The following is a 17,669-nucleotide window of genomic DNA, read 5'->3' as shown; positions in this document are numbered from 1 at the left end:
CTGCGTGACTACTACGGTCACAGTTTCGAATTCTGCCTCGGGCGTGGATGTGTGTGATGTCGTTAGGTTAGTTAGGTTTCAGTAGTTCTAGGTTCTAGGGGACTGATGACCTCAGATGTTGAGTCCCATAGTGCTCAGAGCCATTTGAACCATCTGAGCAGAAACCAGGGAACACCTAAATCCGAAGGCTTCAGTGTTCCCGAACGCAAGTACAGTGCACCACGTGGCTCGGTCTTGCGTTGTTGTTCGAGATGAGCAGGCATCCTATGTTTTCTCCATCTCCGTTGTCTCTCTCGGCTATATCAAAGACACTTACATGGCACATTCTCCTTCTAGAAAGAGTTACCGATTAGATACATCGCTCACACTATTCGCAAAGTAAAGGTGAGGAAGAAAACCTTTGCACTTCACGGCATTCCTTCGCTGATAACTGGATGTGACGTACATTCTCACATGGAAACATACCTACTTGCATCGCGTGCAGTCTCCCGGAAATATGTTCTGAATTTAAGTTATTAGATGAATGATGGCCTTTGGGCCGAAAATGAATATTTTCTGTTCACATGGAACAAATACAGATATATTTATCCTAACAGTGGATCAGTGTGAAATTACCGTCCCGCAGCTAGTAGTTTCCGATGTGAAGGCACAGGCCTTCGCTCGAGATGACGGCTCTCATCACATTTACATTCAAGACCTCATGATGACCGGAAGGCCAGGTACTGGACGCTATCTGAAGCTGCAGCGGACAGATGCAATAGTACATGACACGCTAATAATGGTATTGCAGCGTAGCTGTATTTCGTCGAGAGAGAGATTTCTACCTACTGCGATCAGAGCATTTTTTAATTGCTCTTCTGTTAGCTAACCAAGCAGGGGAGGCTAAGCCTCGTGAAATTTTTCCATTAGTTGTAATCTACGATCAGTTGCACTGGTGTTTCATAAGCAGCATCTCCTCTTGTAAACATTGTGCTCGGGAAATCCGCAGAGTCAACAGTAAATATCCACTTGTTTTTCACACAAGTGCTCATGAGTTAATACCGTGTGACGTCACTCTATTGATTAGATGATAAAATTATATCACAAATGCATAATGGCACGTAACATTTTCTTTGAACCAGATGGGCTTTTACATTTCATTAGCGCCTAACTGTTTTTTCCATTACATTTGGCTGCAATGTTCAGTGACCTGTGATGCTGAAGCCTTTATATTAACTTACGTACTTGCTATGAGAAAATAGGAAATGACCGAGGAAGCGACTGAATAAAAATGAAAAATCATAGAGAGAGATCTTGTACTTACATTTTTTTCTATTATCCAATAAAAGTAAACTATTCTTTCATAAGTAGTGTCCGAAACCTGGATTAAATTTTCTGGTTAAAATTGACCTAATATTGCAAGAAATAAACAGCGTTTTATTGCGGTAAAATGTACATTTTGACCGTGGTAATTATAGTACAAATACGAAGATCGACTGCAGTGTGTATCAATTTCGAAACAGATGCTCGAATGCCTTATAACTTCTAAACCACGAAATGTCCAGAGCAAAAAATGTTGTTAATGTTTTAGGAAGAAAAGTATAGGCTACAGAGATTCAATGGAACAACACGAGCACTAGCGACAAAGTACCAAACAGGCGTGCAATGCCAGCAGCTCAGTAATACATTTTTGCTGGAACACAGGCACCGCCGGTTTCAGAATGTCCCCTTGCTCTCTACCGCACGTAAGAGTAAAGTCGGTATTAGCAGACATAAGCAGCTCATGATCCTATCTCCTCCTTCTCACACTTATCTTGCTTTGTTGTCAGTATCGCTAGCGACTGCAGAGACCGTTTATATCAATAGACAAGAGCTATTATATTCGAAACCTCTTTCGCTCGTTATTTCAGCAACGAAATTGAGGACACAGTTCCTGCAGAAGTATCCTCCTTTGTATGCTCTAGCGAAACAAAACAAAATATAGACTTTCGGCGAATACGGAATCTACAGTGCGGCTTGGTGGCTACGCAGGTCCTAAGATTGATATCCGGTTTGGCTTACGAGTTTTTTCCTAGCGGTAAATGGACTTTCACCTCCGGTAGCGGATTACGTACCTAAAAAAAATTAAACTGCGCTGTGGTTGGCATTCCATGCTAAGATTTCACCATAACTGAATGTCTGAGCCTGTTCTTAGTTGCTTTGTAACGGAATACTTATTTAGACCAACACTGACGTCGATGGCACCTATACTTCCATAACCTATAGTTGCAAGTCAGGTGTCAATTATTTCTATTTTATTAGAAGAATATAAGTGTTCTGTAATTTTCTTAGTGTAGACCGATTTTTGTGATCTTTCTATTTTTCCTGTCATTACTGATGAAAGAGAAATTTCCATATACCCAGCACGATTATTGTATCTGTTTTTGAGACAAATAATGCTGTTTGGTAACCAGCTCCGTAACAGACCCAGTAACGAAAATTAGTGTGATGGAGGGTAGGAACAAATGTTCCTTTGAGGATTAGATCATTAGCGACACAGTACAAGCTCTTCATTAAACAATACGGGGAAAAAAACATGCCGTGTCCTTTTCAAAGCACTTTCTCTGCCTTGATAGATTTTGAGAAACCACAGAGAACATAAATCTGGACGACTAGAGGGGACTTTTGAATTCTATCACATCCGAATACAAGTTCATTATGTGATCTGAACTCCCGTGACACCTCTAGTGGGCACTGACGTGCAATCCGGAGATGGCAAGTTCGCATCCTGGTGATGGAAGTAATGGCCCTCATTTAAAAATTAGCCTCCTACGGAATGAGAGAGGTGATTCTCAATGATGTTTGCATCCATTTTCTCCGTTAAACGATAAACGTCTCCGCAGTGTCTCCTAGAGCTCGGACAAGAGAAGCGTCTATCTCAAAGACATTGATGGATTTTAGAACAACTTGATGATGGTGGTAAGTTCCTATGGGACCAAACTGCTGAGGTCATCGGTCCATAGGTTTACATACTACTTAATCTAACTTAAACTAGCGTACGATAAGGACAACACACACAAACCCTCATGCCCGAGGGAGGACTCAAACCTCCGACGGGGGGAGCCGCGCGAACCGTGGCAAGGCCCCAGACCGTGCGGCAGAACTTCACGAGTTGATATTCAGCATATTCTGAACGTCATTCGTGTTTATTGTTTTATATCCCTCCTACGGTAAAGAAAGGAATTTGGAATTATATATTAATACCTTCAGCTGCTGAAGGGCGTTGATATATATCAACTGGGACAGGTGAAAATGTGTGCCCCGAGCGGGACCCGAACTTGGGATCTCCTGCTTACATGGCAGATGCTCTATCCATCTTTTTTTTTGTAATCTCATTTTGTTCGTTGTAGTTCGTTGCAATTGTTCGTGGCGGAGGTCCCCTGACGCCCGTGGAAGTTCGTTATTGATCCATTCACTCAGTTTTTTTATTACACAGGGCAGCTAACCCTCTGACCAAACACACTGAGCTACCGCGCCGGCATCCATCTGAGCCACCGAGAGCACAGAGGATAGTGCGACTGCAGGGACTTTCTCGCGTACGCCTCCCGCGAGACCCACATTCTCACCTTATATGTCCACACACTACATTCTTAGTGTCCCTACCCAATACACTCATTACTACTGGAAGACATTTTTACCAAGTCCCGTAAGAGTTCGGGTAATATGAGTGCATCGGCACAGAAGAGGAAGGTCATGGCCGGTATTGCCAGAAGTATATACACTACTGGCCATTAAAATTGCTACACCAAGAAGAAATGCAGATGATAAACGAGTATTCATTGGACAAATATATTATGCTAGAACTGACATGTGATTACATTTCCACGCACTTTGGGTGCATAGATCCTGAGAAATCAATACCCAGAACAACCACCTGTGGCCGTAATAATGGCCTTGATACGCCTGGCCATTGAGTCAAACAGAGCTTGGATGGCGTGTGCTCGTACAGCTGCCCATGCAGCTTCAACACGATACCACAGTTCATCAAGAGTAGCGACAGGCGTATTGTGACGAGCCAGTTGCTCGGCCACCATTGACCAGACGTTTTCAGTTGGTGATAGATCTGGAGAATGTGCTGGCCAGGGCAGCAGTCGAACATTTTCTGTATCCAGAAAGGCCCGTACAGGACCTGCAACATGCGGTCGTGCATTATCCTGCTGAAATGTAGGGTTTCGCAGGGATCTATGAAGGGTAGAGCCACGGGTCGTACAACATCTGAAATGTAACGTCCACCGTAAAAAGTGCCGTCAATGCGAACAAGAGGTGGCCGAGACGTGTAACCAATGGCACCCCATACCATCATGCCGGGTGATACGCCAGTATGGCGATGACGAATATACGCTTCCAATGGGCGTTCACCGCGATGTCGCCAAACACGGATGCGACCATCATGATGCTGTAAAAAGAACCTGGATTCATCCTAAAAAATGACGTTTTGCATTCGTGCACCCTTGTTCGTCGTTGAGTACACCATCACAGGCGCTCCTGTCTGTGATGCTGCGTCAAGGGTAACCGCAGCCATGGTCTCCGAGCTGATAGTCCATGCTGCTGCAAACGTCGTCTAACTGTTCGTGAAGATGGTTTTTGTCTTGCAGACGTCCCCATCTGTTGACTCAGGGATCGAGACGTGGCTGCACGATCCGTTACAGCCATGCGGATAAGATGACTGTCACCTCGACTGCTAGTGATACGAGGCCGTTGGGATGCAGCACGGCGTTCCTGATCCCACCGATTCCATATTTTGCTAACAGTGATTGGATATCGACCAACGCAAGCAGCAATGTCGCGATACGATAAACCGCAATCGCGATAGGCCACAATCCGATTTTTATCAAAGTCGGAAACGTGATGGTTCGCATTTCTCCTGCTTACACGAGGCATCACAACAACGTTGGACCAGGCAACGCCGGTCAACTGCTGTTTGTGTATGAGGAATCGGTTGGAAACTTTCCTCATGTCAGCACGTTGTAGGTGTCGCCACTGGCGCCAACCTTGTGTAAATGCTCTGAAAAGCTAATCATTTGCATATCACAGCATCTTCTTCTTGTCGGCTAAATTTGGTGTCTGTAGAACGTCATCTTCGTGGGGTAGCAATTTTAATGACCAGTAGTGTACTTATATGGATATGGTGTCTTTTCTTTAGGACATGTCCGAAAGAACAGACACCATTTATGACCTGCAGCCGTCTAGAAAGAAATTAGAATTATACATTAATACCTTCAGCTGCTGACCATGACATATTAGAGAAGAATTTGGCTTGCAAAGGGCTGTAGTTGATGTTCAATTTTTCATCTGTGAGTGCCTTAATAGCTCCGTTTGTTTCCTTCCGAAGGAGGTTGCTCCTCTTATCGACATCGCTTACCCGTGCTATAGAGCGAAGGGATGTGGCATTGTCGATGATAATCGGACCATTGGATAAGGACATTAAGTTGTGTAGCAGTAAGTTGTCTGCCGTCACACGGCTTCATCCCATCTACATCTACATCTACATGGATACTCTGCAAATCAAATTTAAGCGCCTGGCAGAGGGTTCATCGAACCACCTTAACAATTCTCTATTATTCCAATATCGTATAGCACGCGGAAAGAATGAACACCTGTATCTTTCCGTACCAGCTTGGTTCAAATGCCTCAAATGGCTCTGAGCACTATGGGACTTAACAACTGAGGTCATCAGTCCCCTAGAACTTAGAACTACTTAAACCTAATTAACCTAAGGACATTACACACATCCATGCCCGAGGCAGAATTCGAACCTGCGACCGGAGCAGTCGCGCGGTTCCGGACTGAAGCGCCTAAAACCGCTCGGCCACCGCGGCCGGCGTACGAGCTCTGATTTCCTTTATTTTATCGTGGAGAACGTTTCGCCCTATGTAGGATGGTGTCAACAAAATATTTTCGCATTTGGAGGAGAAATTTGGTGATTGGAATTTCGTGAGAAGATTCTGTCGCAAGGAAAAATGCTTTTCTTGTAATGATTTCCAGCCCAAATTCTGTATCATATCTGCGACTCTCCCATATTTCGCGATAATACAAAACGTGCTGCCATTCTTTGAACTTTTTCGATGTACTCCGTCAGTCCTACCTGGTAAGGATCCCACACCGCGCAGCAGTATTCTTAAAGAAGACGGACAAGCGTAGTGTAGGCAGTCTCCTTAGTAGGTCTGTTACATTTTCTTAGTGTCCTGCCAATAAAACACAGCCATTGGTTAGCCTTCCCCACAACATTTTCTATGTGTTCTTTCCAATTTAAGTAGTTCGTAATTGTAATACCTTGGTATTTAGTTGCATTTACAGCTTTTAGATTAGACTGATTTATCGTGTAACCGAAGTTTAAAGAATTCCTTTTAGTACTCATGTGGATGACCTCACACTTTTCGTTATTTAGGGTCAACTGCCACTTTTCGCACAATTCATATATTTTTTCAAAATGGTTTTGCAGTTTGTTTTGATCTTCTGATGACTTTATTAGTCGATAAACGACAGCGTCATCTGCAAACAACCGAAGACGGCTGCTCACATTGTCTCCCAAATCGTTTATATGGATAAGGAATAGCAAAGGGCCTATACCTTGAGGAACGCCTGAAACCACTTCTGTTTCACTCGATGACTTTCCGCCAATTACTACGAACTGTGACCTCTCTGACAGGAAATCGCAAATCCAGTCACATAACTGAGACGATATTCCATAAGCACGCAATTTTACTACGAGCCGCTTGTGTGGTACAGTGTCAAAAGCCTTCCGGAAATCCAGGAATACGGAATCTATCTGAAATCCCTTGTCAATAGCACTCAGCACTTCATGTGAGCTAGTTGTGTTTCACAGGAACGATGTTTTTTAAACCCACGTTGACTGTGTGTCAATAGACAGTTTTCTTCGAGGTAATTCATAATGTTTGAACACAATATATGTTCTAAAATCCTGCTGCATATCGACGTTAACGATATGGGCCTGTAATTTAGTGGATTACTCCTGGTATACAGTCTGGACCAGAAGACTTGCTTTTATTAAGTCTCATCATTTTCGTAATCAAGAATAATAATACGACAAGAACAGTGTCGTCCACTCAACGAGAAAAGGCGACATGCTGACCGTTTGACAGATGGATACACCAGGCTCGGCGGCTGGCTTACTGCTGTTCGAGGAGTATAGGCTAGGAGCCGGCGATGTAGACTTTCTGATCAAAAGTATCCGGACACCGCTATGTAATGAGCAACTGGTTATCAGATGTCACGTGAGGCACACCCACCAGCACAAAAGCAGAATGGCAGTATTGCGTTGTCAGTAGAGAATGTAATAAAACTGGTTATGGTCAGATAAATGTACTAACCGATCTCGAATCATATGAAATGACTGATTCCATATTGACAACAAAAATCCAGAATTCCACTACTACATCTCTAGGCGAAAATATTTAAATAGCAACTTGTATAAACACTTAATGTAATTACAATGATGATTATCGACTTCTCAAAAAAGATAAACAATTATTTGTATTTTATTTATGAAATGCATGTTACAAAGATGATTTTGCATAAATAGATCGATATATAATAGTAATTTCTTTGCAACATGTTATTAGACGTAAATATTTGTTGTTAGTTAGTTGTACGAGTTTGAAGTGTGACAGTGGAGTACAAGTTGTGTGTGTTATATTGATATGTATTGTGAAGTAATAACTGCAAATATTTGCTTTATTGGCCAGAAAGTCCACCAGTGTTTACACGATTTCGTGGAAGCAACCCAAACATCCTCTATACGATCATAAAGAAGTCATACAAAAAACTTACAACAAAGAAGAGGACTAAAAGATGAGTATTATTAATAAAACAAGTTATTCAAATTCTACCGTTGCTATCGCTCTGCAGTGTGTCACTATGTCAGCGTGGCAGGTGCTGTGAAAATGTGACCAAATTAGTAAATTACTTTAAAAATTAATAAAGCAGCTTTGGACAACAAGAGGGTGGTGACTGTCAGAAGAAGCAGTGTCAGCAGATTTGGTCGGTTAGAAGAGCTCAGGAGCTTTGAACGTGGACTAGTCATTCGATGACTGAGCAAAAAATCCACCAGGGACATTTTAACCCTTCTAAAGATGCTGCAGTCGGCTGCCGGTGAGTGTGAAGTGGAAACGTGAAGGAACAACTACGGCTAAACCAAAACCACACAGGTTTCGTGCACTGACGGACAGCGACCGTCGGGCATTGCAGAGGGTGACAGTGGAAGATCGCAGGAAATCAGCGGGAGAAATCATTCGTGAGTTCTAAAGTGCTACCAGCAGTCCAGCTTACTGTGAATGTGCGTAGGGAGTTAAAAATAATAGGGTAGAAGGGCCGAGCGGCCCCTCATAAGCCACATATTTGTGTAGTCAATGCTAAGCGACGCTCGAGGTGGTGTAAAGAGGCTTGCCACTGGATGACTGGAAGCGGGTGATTAGGAGTGACGCTATATCCTGTGGCAATCCGATGGAAGGGTTTTGGTTTGGCGAGTGCCTGAAGAACGTTACCTGACGCCAACAGTTAAGTACGGAGACGGTGGTGTTATGGTACGGTGGTTTGCGTGTGGTCCCTTTACTGCGCTTAAGAAAACGCTAAATACCACGAATGCATTTTACAGAATTGCGTACTGCATACAGCAGGGGAACAGTTCGGACACGATAAGTGGAATGATTATATAAAACAATGACGTCAAATTAAACACTTTTCAGCCGTCAATTTTCAACCTTATTTTACTAAGCAACCAGTTTCGGCGCTTTATTACGCCATCTCCAGGCCCCTGTTAACAGTCGGCGGGTGATGTTTGAAGTGGTCACTGTAGCAAGCAGATATCTACTAATACCAGTATTGGTGGTCTCTGCTTCGATCACAAGCGAGGTAGATTGTTCCTACGCATCGGTTAGGGGCCTGACGATGGCGTAATAAAGCGCCGAAACTGGTTACCTAATATAATAAGGTTGAAAATTGAAGGTTGAAACGTGTTTAATTTGACATCATCAATCGAACAGCCGAGTCCCGCGACCATCACTGAAAAAATGGACATGCAGAGATATAAAACAATAGTGAGAAAAGCAGATGGCAGACTCAGATCCATAGGAAGATTCTTGAGGAACTGTAACACATCCATAAGGGAAGTGGCTTGTTCAAGCCATTCTTGAGTACTGTTGATCGGTCTGGGATCCCTACCAGATAGGACTGATAGAAAGGGCAGAGAAGATCTACATCCACATCTACATTTATACTCCCCAAGCCACCAAACGGTGTGTGGGGGAGGGCACTTTACGTGCCACTGTCATTACCTCCCTCTCCTGTTCCAGTCGCGTATGGTTCACGGGAAGAACGACTGCCAGAAAGCCTCCGAGCGCGCTCGAATCTCTCTAATTTCACATTAGTGATCTCCTCGGGAGGTATAAGTAGGGGGGAGCAATATATTCAATACCTCATCCAGAAACGCATCCTCTCAAAACCTGGACAGCAAGCTACACTGCGATGCAGATCGCCTCTCTTGCAGAGTCTGCGACTTGAGTTTGCTAAACATCTCCGTAACGTTATCACGCTTACCAAATAACCCTGTGACGAAACGCGCCGCTCTTCTTTGGATATTCTCCATCTCCTCTGTCAACCCGACCTGGTACGGATCCCACACCGATGAGCAATACTCAAGTATAGGTCGAACGAGTGTTTTGTAAGCCACCTCCTTTGTTGATGGACTACATTTTCTAAGGACTCTCCCAATGAATCTCAAGCTGGCACCCGCCTTACCAACAATTAATTTTATATGATCATTCCACTTCAAATCGCTCCGTACGCATACTCCCAGATATTTTACAGAAGTAACTGCTAACAGTGTTTGTTGCACTATCAGGATCCTTCTTTCAATGTAATCGCAATACATTACATTTGTCTATGTTAAGGGTCAGTTGCCACTCCCTGCACCAAGTGCCTATCCGCTGCAGATCTTCCTGGATTTCGCTGCAATTTTTTAATGCTGCAACTTCTCTGTATACTACAGCATCATCCGAGAAAAGCCGCATGGAACTTCCGACACTATCTACTAGGTCATTTATATATATTATGAAAAGCAATGGTCCCATAACACTCCCCTGTGGCACGCCAGAGATTACTTTAACGTCTGTGGACGTCTCTCCATTGAGAACAACATGCTGTGTTCTGTTTGCTAAAAACTCTTCAATCCAGCCACACAGCCAAGATTCAACGAAGGGCGGCACGTTTCGTCACGGAGTCGTTTAATCGGCACGAGAGTGTTACGGAGATGTTCAACAAACTCCATTGGCAGATGTTACAAGAGAGGTGTTGTGCATCACCGAGAGATTTACTACTGAAATTTCGAGAGAGTGTTTTCTAGGAAGAGTCGCGTAATGACCAGGAGGAGAAAATTCGAGAAATTTGAGCCAGTTCGAAGACTTACCGACAATTATTCTTCCCACGCGCTATTCGCGAGTGGAAGAGTGTCGAAGGGCTTAGTTAGTGGTTCAAAAAGTACTCTCCGTGACAAACACCATTAGGTGGCTTGCGGAGTATGATGTAGATGTAGACTGTTTTTATCAGCATAACAATGCTCCCTGCCATAAAGTACCATCGATTCGTGGGAAATAGCATTCCTGAATTGGAATGGTCTGCTCGGAAGCTCGACCGGAACTCAGTGGAACACCTTTGGGGTGTTCGCTTCAGACCGCTACGTGCAATCTTCTCTGGTTTCGGCTCTCGAGGAAGAACGGGCTGCCATTCCTCCACAGATACACACCTCATCGAAAGTGTCTCCAGCAGAGCTAAAACCGTGGACAAACCCTGTACCGATGTCCGCTAATAGATGTCCTGATACTTTTGATCAGATAGTGTATTTTATCCTTCATTTTTTCTCTCAGTGACGTATGTCCACGATACAAACGCAAGACTAAAGCCTACACGCCCTCGTGACTTTCATCGACACGGAACAGTTACAAATAAGCAACGACAATCTCGTCAAAGCAACGGTTGGCGATGTTGCATATCTTAAGTATGGACTACTCAGTTTGTATATTTTTCTTATTTTTTCATAGTTCCACACAACTTCTTCCTGTTTTCTCGATTGATATGTGTTCAGTTTTTCAAGGCCTATCCACTGTGCCAACTTATAACTAAATCTGAGTTGGGTGCGATGGGGAGGTTCCCTTGTTAGAAAATGTAGTCCATCAACAAAGGAGGTGGCTTACAAAATACTCGTTCGACCTTTACTTGAGTATTGCTCACACTGTGGGAACCGTACCAGGTCGGCTTGGCAGAGGAGATAGAGAAGATCCAAAGAAGAGCGGCGCGTTTCGTCACAGGGATTTTTGGTAAGCTTGACAGCGTTACGGAGATGTTTAGCAAGCTCAAGTGGCAGACTCTGCAAGAGAGGCGCTCCGCATCGCGGTGTAGCTTGCTATCCAGGTTTCGAGAGGGTGCGCTTCTGGATGAGGTATCGAATATATTGCTTCCCCCTACTTATTTATACCTCCCGAGGAGATCACGAATGTAAAATTAGAGAGATTCGAGCGCGCACGGAGGCTTTCCGGCAGTCGTTCTTCCCGCGAACCATACGCGACTGGAACAGGAAAGGGAGGTAATGACAGTGGCACATAAAGTGCCCTCCGCCACACACCGTTGTGTGGCTTGCGGAGTATAATTGTAGATGTAGAGGTTAACATTTTCGCCACTCGTCCACACGGCACAGTTCCAGTTCGTCGAGAAACGGGAGGAAAGCAGTGGCAACACGCCGCCTGGAGAATCGTCGGACTGGTTTGAAAAGCTTAGCGCGGCTGCGGCCGGCGTACCTGTCGGCGAGCAGCAGGAGCGGCCAGCAGCAGCAGCAGAGGCAGTAGCACAGCGCTTGCGCCCTTGCGGCATCCATGACAGAAGGCAGTAGGCGGCAGGCAGCAGGCAGCCAGTCGCGTTATAAGCGCGTCGCCCCCTCCAGCACGCAAGTAATTGCGTCCGGAAGGCGCGCAGCTTTTGCGGTAAGCACGAGCCACGAGCCCCCCTCCACGCTACCCCTCTGCGCCGCCAGGCAGTTCTGCGAGCGCCAGATAAAAGCGCCGATAGTCCGTGAAAGCGCGTGCCCGCGCAGGATAACAATCGGCGTGACGGACGCCTACGTAACATGTGTCGCATTACGTCGCGCCTCCCAGTCGCGATGGCTTCTGCGCCCGGGCACAACAAGCACCTCGGCGAAGTGTGATGGGACTCTTTCCCTCCGTATTGTACTTGGTTTATATTTGAAGAGCTCTCTGCGCATGTGTAACAAATCGGTGGAGAAACGAAGGTAGATTCGTCACTTGCTTGGCCTTTAGGTATTCACTCTGTGTCGAGTGCGTCTCGGGAACAGACCGCATGCCGGCCGGAGTGGCCGTGCGGTTCTAGGCGCTACAGTCTGGAGCCGAGCGACCACTACGATCGCAGGATCGAATCCTGCCTCGGGCACGGATGTGTGTGATGTCCTTAGGTTAGTTAGGTTTAATTAGTTCTAAGTTCTAGGCGACTGATGACCTCAGAAGTTAAGTCGCATAGTACTGAGAGCCATTTGAACAGACCGCACTTCCTGTGTGGGAGAATTTTACAAAAACAGTGGTTCGGCGACTGAAGCACAGAGGACATTTGGCAGTGATCGTGGATTGCGTAATTTAAATAATACTCCGATAATCCGGAAAACGTTTGAGAAGACCCGTTCGACAGTGGCCAAACCGAAATCCGGCCGGCCGTGGTAATCGAGAACGGGCAAATCCGTGGTGAGTGTAAATCGGTCTGTTCGTGACGATCCTATCCTCTCCATTCGTAAGCGTCCAAATTATTTTAATTTGCGTAGATCATCAGTGTAACGAATTCTGCAAAAAGACCTTAAACTGCACCTTTACCAAATAAAAATGGTGCAAAAATTAAAGCTTCAGGATGCCAGACATAGACTACAGTTCGTTAATGATGTGTCTGACTGCTCTTTGAACGGTCACGTCAATAAGCAAAATGGAGCGAAACGAATCCTAAACAAAAGCATGAGAAACCCCTTCATTCGCTAAAAGTTACTGTATGGGCTGCGATGTCGGATCGAGGAATACCTGGCCCGTACTTTTTCGAGGAAGAGAGCGGTCCATACAGTTACAGTGAATTCGGAACGTTATGTGACGTTGTTAAATGGTTTTTCGATGCCTGAATCGCAAAACTTTCATGGTTTTAGCCAAAGTACATCGTTTCAGCCAGATGGAACCACAGTACACACGTCCAGTGCGTCTATACTGCGAATTCGTGAAATTTGCCTTGGCAAATTGATCTCCAGGAGGGGTGACATAAATTGAACATCACGCAGTTTATATTTGAGCCCAATGGATTTTTTCTAATGGGATATGAAAAATCTAAAGTTTATGTCAGTAATCAGACTTCTCTGGAGTAATTAAAAGAAAATATTCTTAGCGAATTGGCAGACGTCCCTGTGTCTACATGCCGAGCCATCGAGAAAAATTTTGTTCGTCATTTAAATGGCTCTGAGCACTATGGGACTTAACAGCTGAGGTCATCAGTCCCCTAGAACTTAGAACTACTTAAACCTAACTAACCTAAGGACATCACACACATCCATGCCCGAGGCAGGATTCGAACCTGCGACCGTAGCGGTCGCGCGGTTCCAGACTGAAGTGCCTAGAACCGCTCGGGCACCCCGGCCCTGCTCATCATTTAAATGAGTGCCGCAGGCATGCTGGATTGCATTTAAATGACATTATTTTTAAGAAATAAATTTCTTAACTGTATATTTCAATAATAAAGAACGATTTTGTCGATATACTGCAATCTCTATTTTATTTTGAAACGTCAACAGTCTCATGTAGCACCTGAAGAAGGCAACGAGTTACGTGGACGAAATACAGGGTGATTCAAAAAGAATACCACAACTTTAGGAATTTAAAACTCTGCAACGACAAAAGGCAGAGCTAAGCACTATCTGTCGGCGAATTAAGGGAGCTATAAAGTTTCATTTAGTTGTACATTTGTTCGCTTGAGGCGCTGTTGACTAGGCGTCAGCGTCAGTTGATGCTAAGATGGCGACTGCTCAACAGAAAGCTTTTTGTGTTATTGAGTACAGCAGAAGTGAATCGACGACAGTTGTTCAGCGTGCATTTCGAACGAAGTATGGTGTTAAACATCCTGATAGGTGGTGTATTAAACGTTGGTATAAACAGTTTACAGAGAATGGGTGTTTGTGCAAAGGGAAAAGTTCTGGACGGCCGAGAACGAGTGATGAAAATGTAGCACGCATCCAGCAAGCATTTGTTCGCAGCCCAGGAAAATCGACTCGCAGAGCTAGCAGAGAGCTGCAAATTCCACAATCAACTGTATGGAGAGTCCTATGGAAAAGGTTAGTTATGAAACCTGAACGTCAACTACCCGAGGCTATGGATCGGCCGCCAGGCAGCCCGTGACAGAGCACTTCATCACTGGCCTCCAAGAAGCCCTGATCTTACCCCCTGCGATTTTTCCTTATGGGGGTATGTTAAGGATATGGTGTTTCGGCCACCTCTCCCAGCCACCATTGATGATTTGAAACGAGAAATAACAGCAGCTATCCAAACTGTTACGCCTGATATGCTACAGAGAGTGTGGAACGAGTTGGAGTATCGGGTTGATATTGCTCGTGTGTCTGGAGGGGGCCATATTGAACATCTCTGAACTTGTTTTTCAGTGAAAAAAAAACCTTTTTAAATACCCTTTGTAATGATGTGTAACAGAAGGTTATATTATGTTTCTTTCATTAAATACACATTTTTAAAGTTGTGGTATTCTTTTTGAATCACCCTGTATTGTGCCAGAGTGACACAAACATCCGACAGTAGACGCGATTATTCCACATGTCAAGATCTCGCCGAGAAAGCCTGAAGAGTTACTCAAAAATATACTTTCTTTTGAGGCACTCTGTATATTAATGATTGGCAGACAACATTAACAGCACCTGATGCACTTATCTTAATTGAAAAAGAAATGTGATAAGGCCTTTACTGCTTACAATTTACAGGATAATTGCAATTAAAGTTAAACTTTCAAACCGCTGCAGAAATAACACCACAGGCCAGAATGACGTCAAATTGCAACGGAATATTATCGGAGAAGGGGGAAAACGTATGGCAGAAGAAAAATAAATAGTTACAAAATGTAGCGATAGATGGAACTGTAAGCATCATAATATAATAGTGGTCTACTACAAATGACAAATGAATCACACAGCAATGCCTAAGGCGTACGTTTGACGTTAAACAAACTGTACTTCTCATTGTACATGGATGTACAGGTATGATAATGTTAGTTACGCAAGCGCATCCACCACGGCGAGGTCATCTCACATTTGATGGGAAAAATCAGTTTTTAATTGTTCTGAGGCCAAAACCCGCATAAAAAGCATCAATCACATCGGTTTTTAATTGTCCTAAAGCCAAAAATCGCTTAAAAGAATCAATCAAAATCAAATCGGATTATTAATTTCCATGTGACTGGCGCAAAACATGTTCAATATTCTGTTCAAATGGTTCAAATGGCTCTGAGCGCTATGGGACTCAACATCTGTGGTCATCAGTCCCATAGAACTTAGAACTACTTAAACCTATCTAACCTAAGGACATCACAAACATCCATGCCCAAGGCAGGATTCGAACCTGCGACCGTAGCGGTCGCTCGGTTCCAGACTGTAGCGCCTAGAACCTATCGGCCACTCCGGCCGGCCAATATTCTGTCCACCGTTTTCTGCAAGAAGTTGAAATCGAGAAACATCATGTTCAACAACTGATCGAAGTGTTTCCGGGATCACGTTCGGAATGTGTTGCGCAATGCGTGCCTTCAGTGCACCTAAGTTTGCAATCGGAACACTGAACACATCTTTCAGATAGCCCCACAGCCAGAAGTCACACGGATTAAGATCAGGTGATCGGGACGGCCAGGCTGTAGGGAAAGGGCGGCTAATAATTCTAGCATTTCCGAAATGGCGCTCCAGCAGCTGCTTAGCTGGATTTGCAATGTGCAGAGGTGCGCCATCTTGCAGAAAAATGACCCCATCCACACATCCACGCTGTTGGAGAGCTCGAATGACGTGGTTGCGCAAAGACACTCATAGCGTTGGCTAGTGACGGTACAGGTAATAGGGCCGGAAGCACCCGTCTTTTCGAAAAAATATGGCCCTATGATAAATGGTGCCGTAAACCCGCACCACACAGTGACCTTTTCAGGATGAAGTGGTACTGGTTCATTTGCGTGTGGATTTTTCGTTGCCCATATACGACAAGTCTGTGTATTGACATATCGTGTCAGATGAAAGTGGGCTTCGTCTGTCCACAAAATCTTCCACGGCCAATCATTGTCCACTCCCATGCGAGCAAGAAACTCTAAAGCAAAGGTCTCTCTTGCTGGCAGGTCAACAGGAAGCAACTCGTGCACATGGGCAATTTTAAATAGATACCAAAGAAGGATGTTTCGTAGGATTTTACACTCCGTGCTCACTGGTATGTCTAATGTTCGGACGATTATCCGTGCACTATACGTTTGCACACCACCACTCGTCTCCTCCTGCATTGCTGTGGCCACTGCTTCCCCTGACGTCGAATCAATTCATTTCCTCCCTCTACCAGGTTGCACACCAAAAAAACCCGTCTTTTCGAATTTCCGAATCATTTCTCCAGACCCACGGCAGTCATCGAACCAACGCCTATTTTCAAATCCTTCAGTGTCTGTAACTTCTGCAGAGTGCACAGTCATCACTACTGCAATACAGCTTTTCAAGCAGAGCGCGATCCTGCATTGAGACGGTCGTGGCGAACGTCGCAGGGGCGAAAGGAGGAAAAGCCGTGTACCCGACGTGTTTATACCAACTTCAATGGGTCGCGCGCATGACAGGTGTTTTAATTTACGTATTCTGAGATATACAGCCTCAACTGTTGATCAATTTTCACACTATTTTCTTTCTTCTGCCATACGTTTTCCCCCTTCTCCGATAATATTCCGTTGCAATTTTGCGTCATTCTGACGAGGGGTGTTATCTCTACAGCGTTTTGAAAGTTTAACTCTAATTATAATTACTCTCTATATAAACGATGCGACCGAAGCTCTTTAAGGCCTTTCACAAATGATGCGGTTGTCTATAACAAAGTAGCAACACCACAAGAAAATAACGATTTGCAGGAGGACCTATGGTCCTCTACTATGCCCATCCCGCCTGGACCTCCGCCCCTCCTACCTTCTACAAGTCCCTTCAAATCCTGGAATGCCATGCGCTCCGCCTCGCCTATCGCATCTGCCTCCCTTCCCCCAAGCAGATCCTCTACGACTTGATTCCTTTCCCACACCTCCTCCTCTTCCTTGAATGGATACGGATCCTTTACACCTCCCGTAAACCTGATCCCCCTCATCCGCTAGTCTCTCCCATCCTTTTCCACTCCCATCCGCTGCCGCACCTGTACACCTGCATCCCATCCGCTCGCCATCTTACCACACTCCATACCCTTGCCCAAGGGGGCTTCCGCCAACTCTCCCTCTCTGATGATACCCTCGCCCCCTCCATCCACCCCTCCTACCAGCTTTGATCCTCCTCTTCCTCCTCCTGTGTTTTTTCTCCAGGGCACCCACTTCCCCATCTCTACCTCCTCCCTTCCTCC

The 17,669-nt window shown here is 44.9% G+C and overlaps 1 protein-coding gene across 5 annotated transcripts in view; it reads right to left on the bottom strand.

The window, feature by feature from the left end:
• Positions 1-17,669, bottom strand: part of LOC126248195 (hyaluronidase-like) — a 347,681-nt gene that overhangs the window by 180,928 nt on the left and 149,084 nt on the right. Inside the window, exon 1 of one of the 5 annotated variants that reach the window (XM_049948990.1) lies at positions 11,826-11,957. The exons of the other annotated variants lie outside the window; for them this stretch is intronic. Coding sequence (XP_049804947.1) covers positions 11,826-11,902 — 77 coding nt within the window. The 5' untranslated portion in view covers positions 11,903-11,957. Of the gene's footprint in view, positions 1-11,825; positions 11,958-17,669 lie in introns of those variants that run through there. 5 annotated transcript variants of the gene reach the window in all.

This window comes from Schistocerca nitens, chromosome 3, assembly GCF_023898315.1.
Source record: "Schistocerca nitens isolate TAMUIC-IGC-003100 chromosome 3, iqSchNite1.1, whole genome shotgun sequence".
Lineage (NCBI taxonomy): Eukaryota > Metazoa > Arthropoda > Insecta > Orthoptera > Acrididae > Schistocerca > Schistocerca nitens.
Note: the sequence above shows the minus strand (reverse complement) of the source record. Positions and strands in the feature narration are given on the sequence as shown.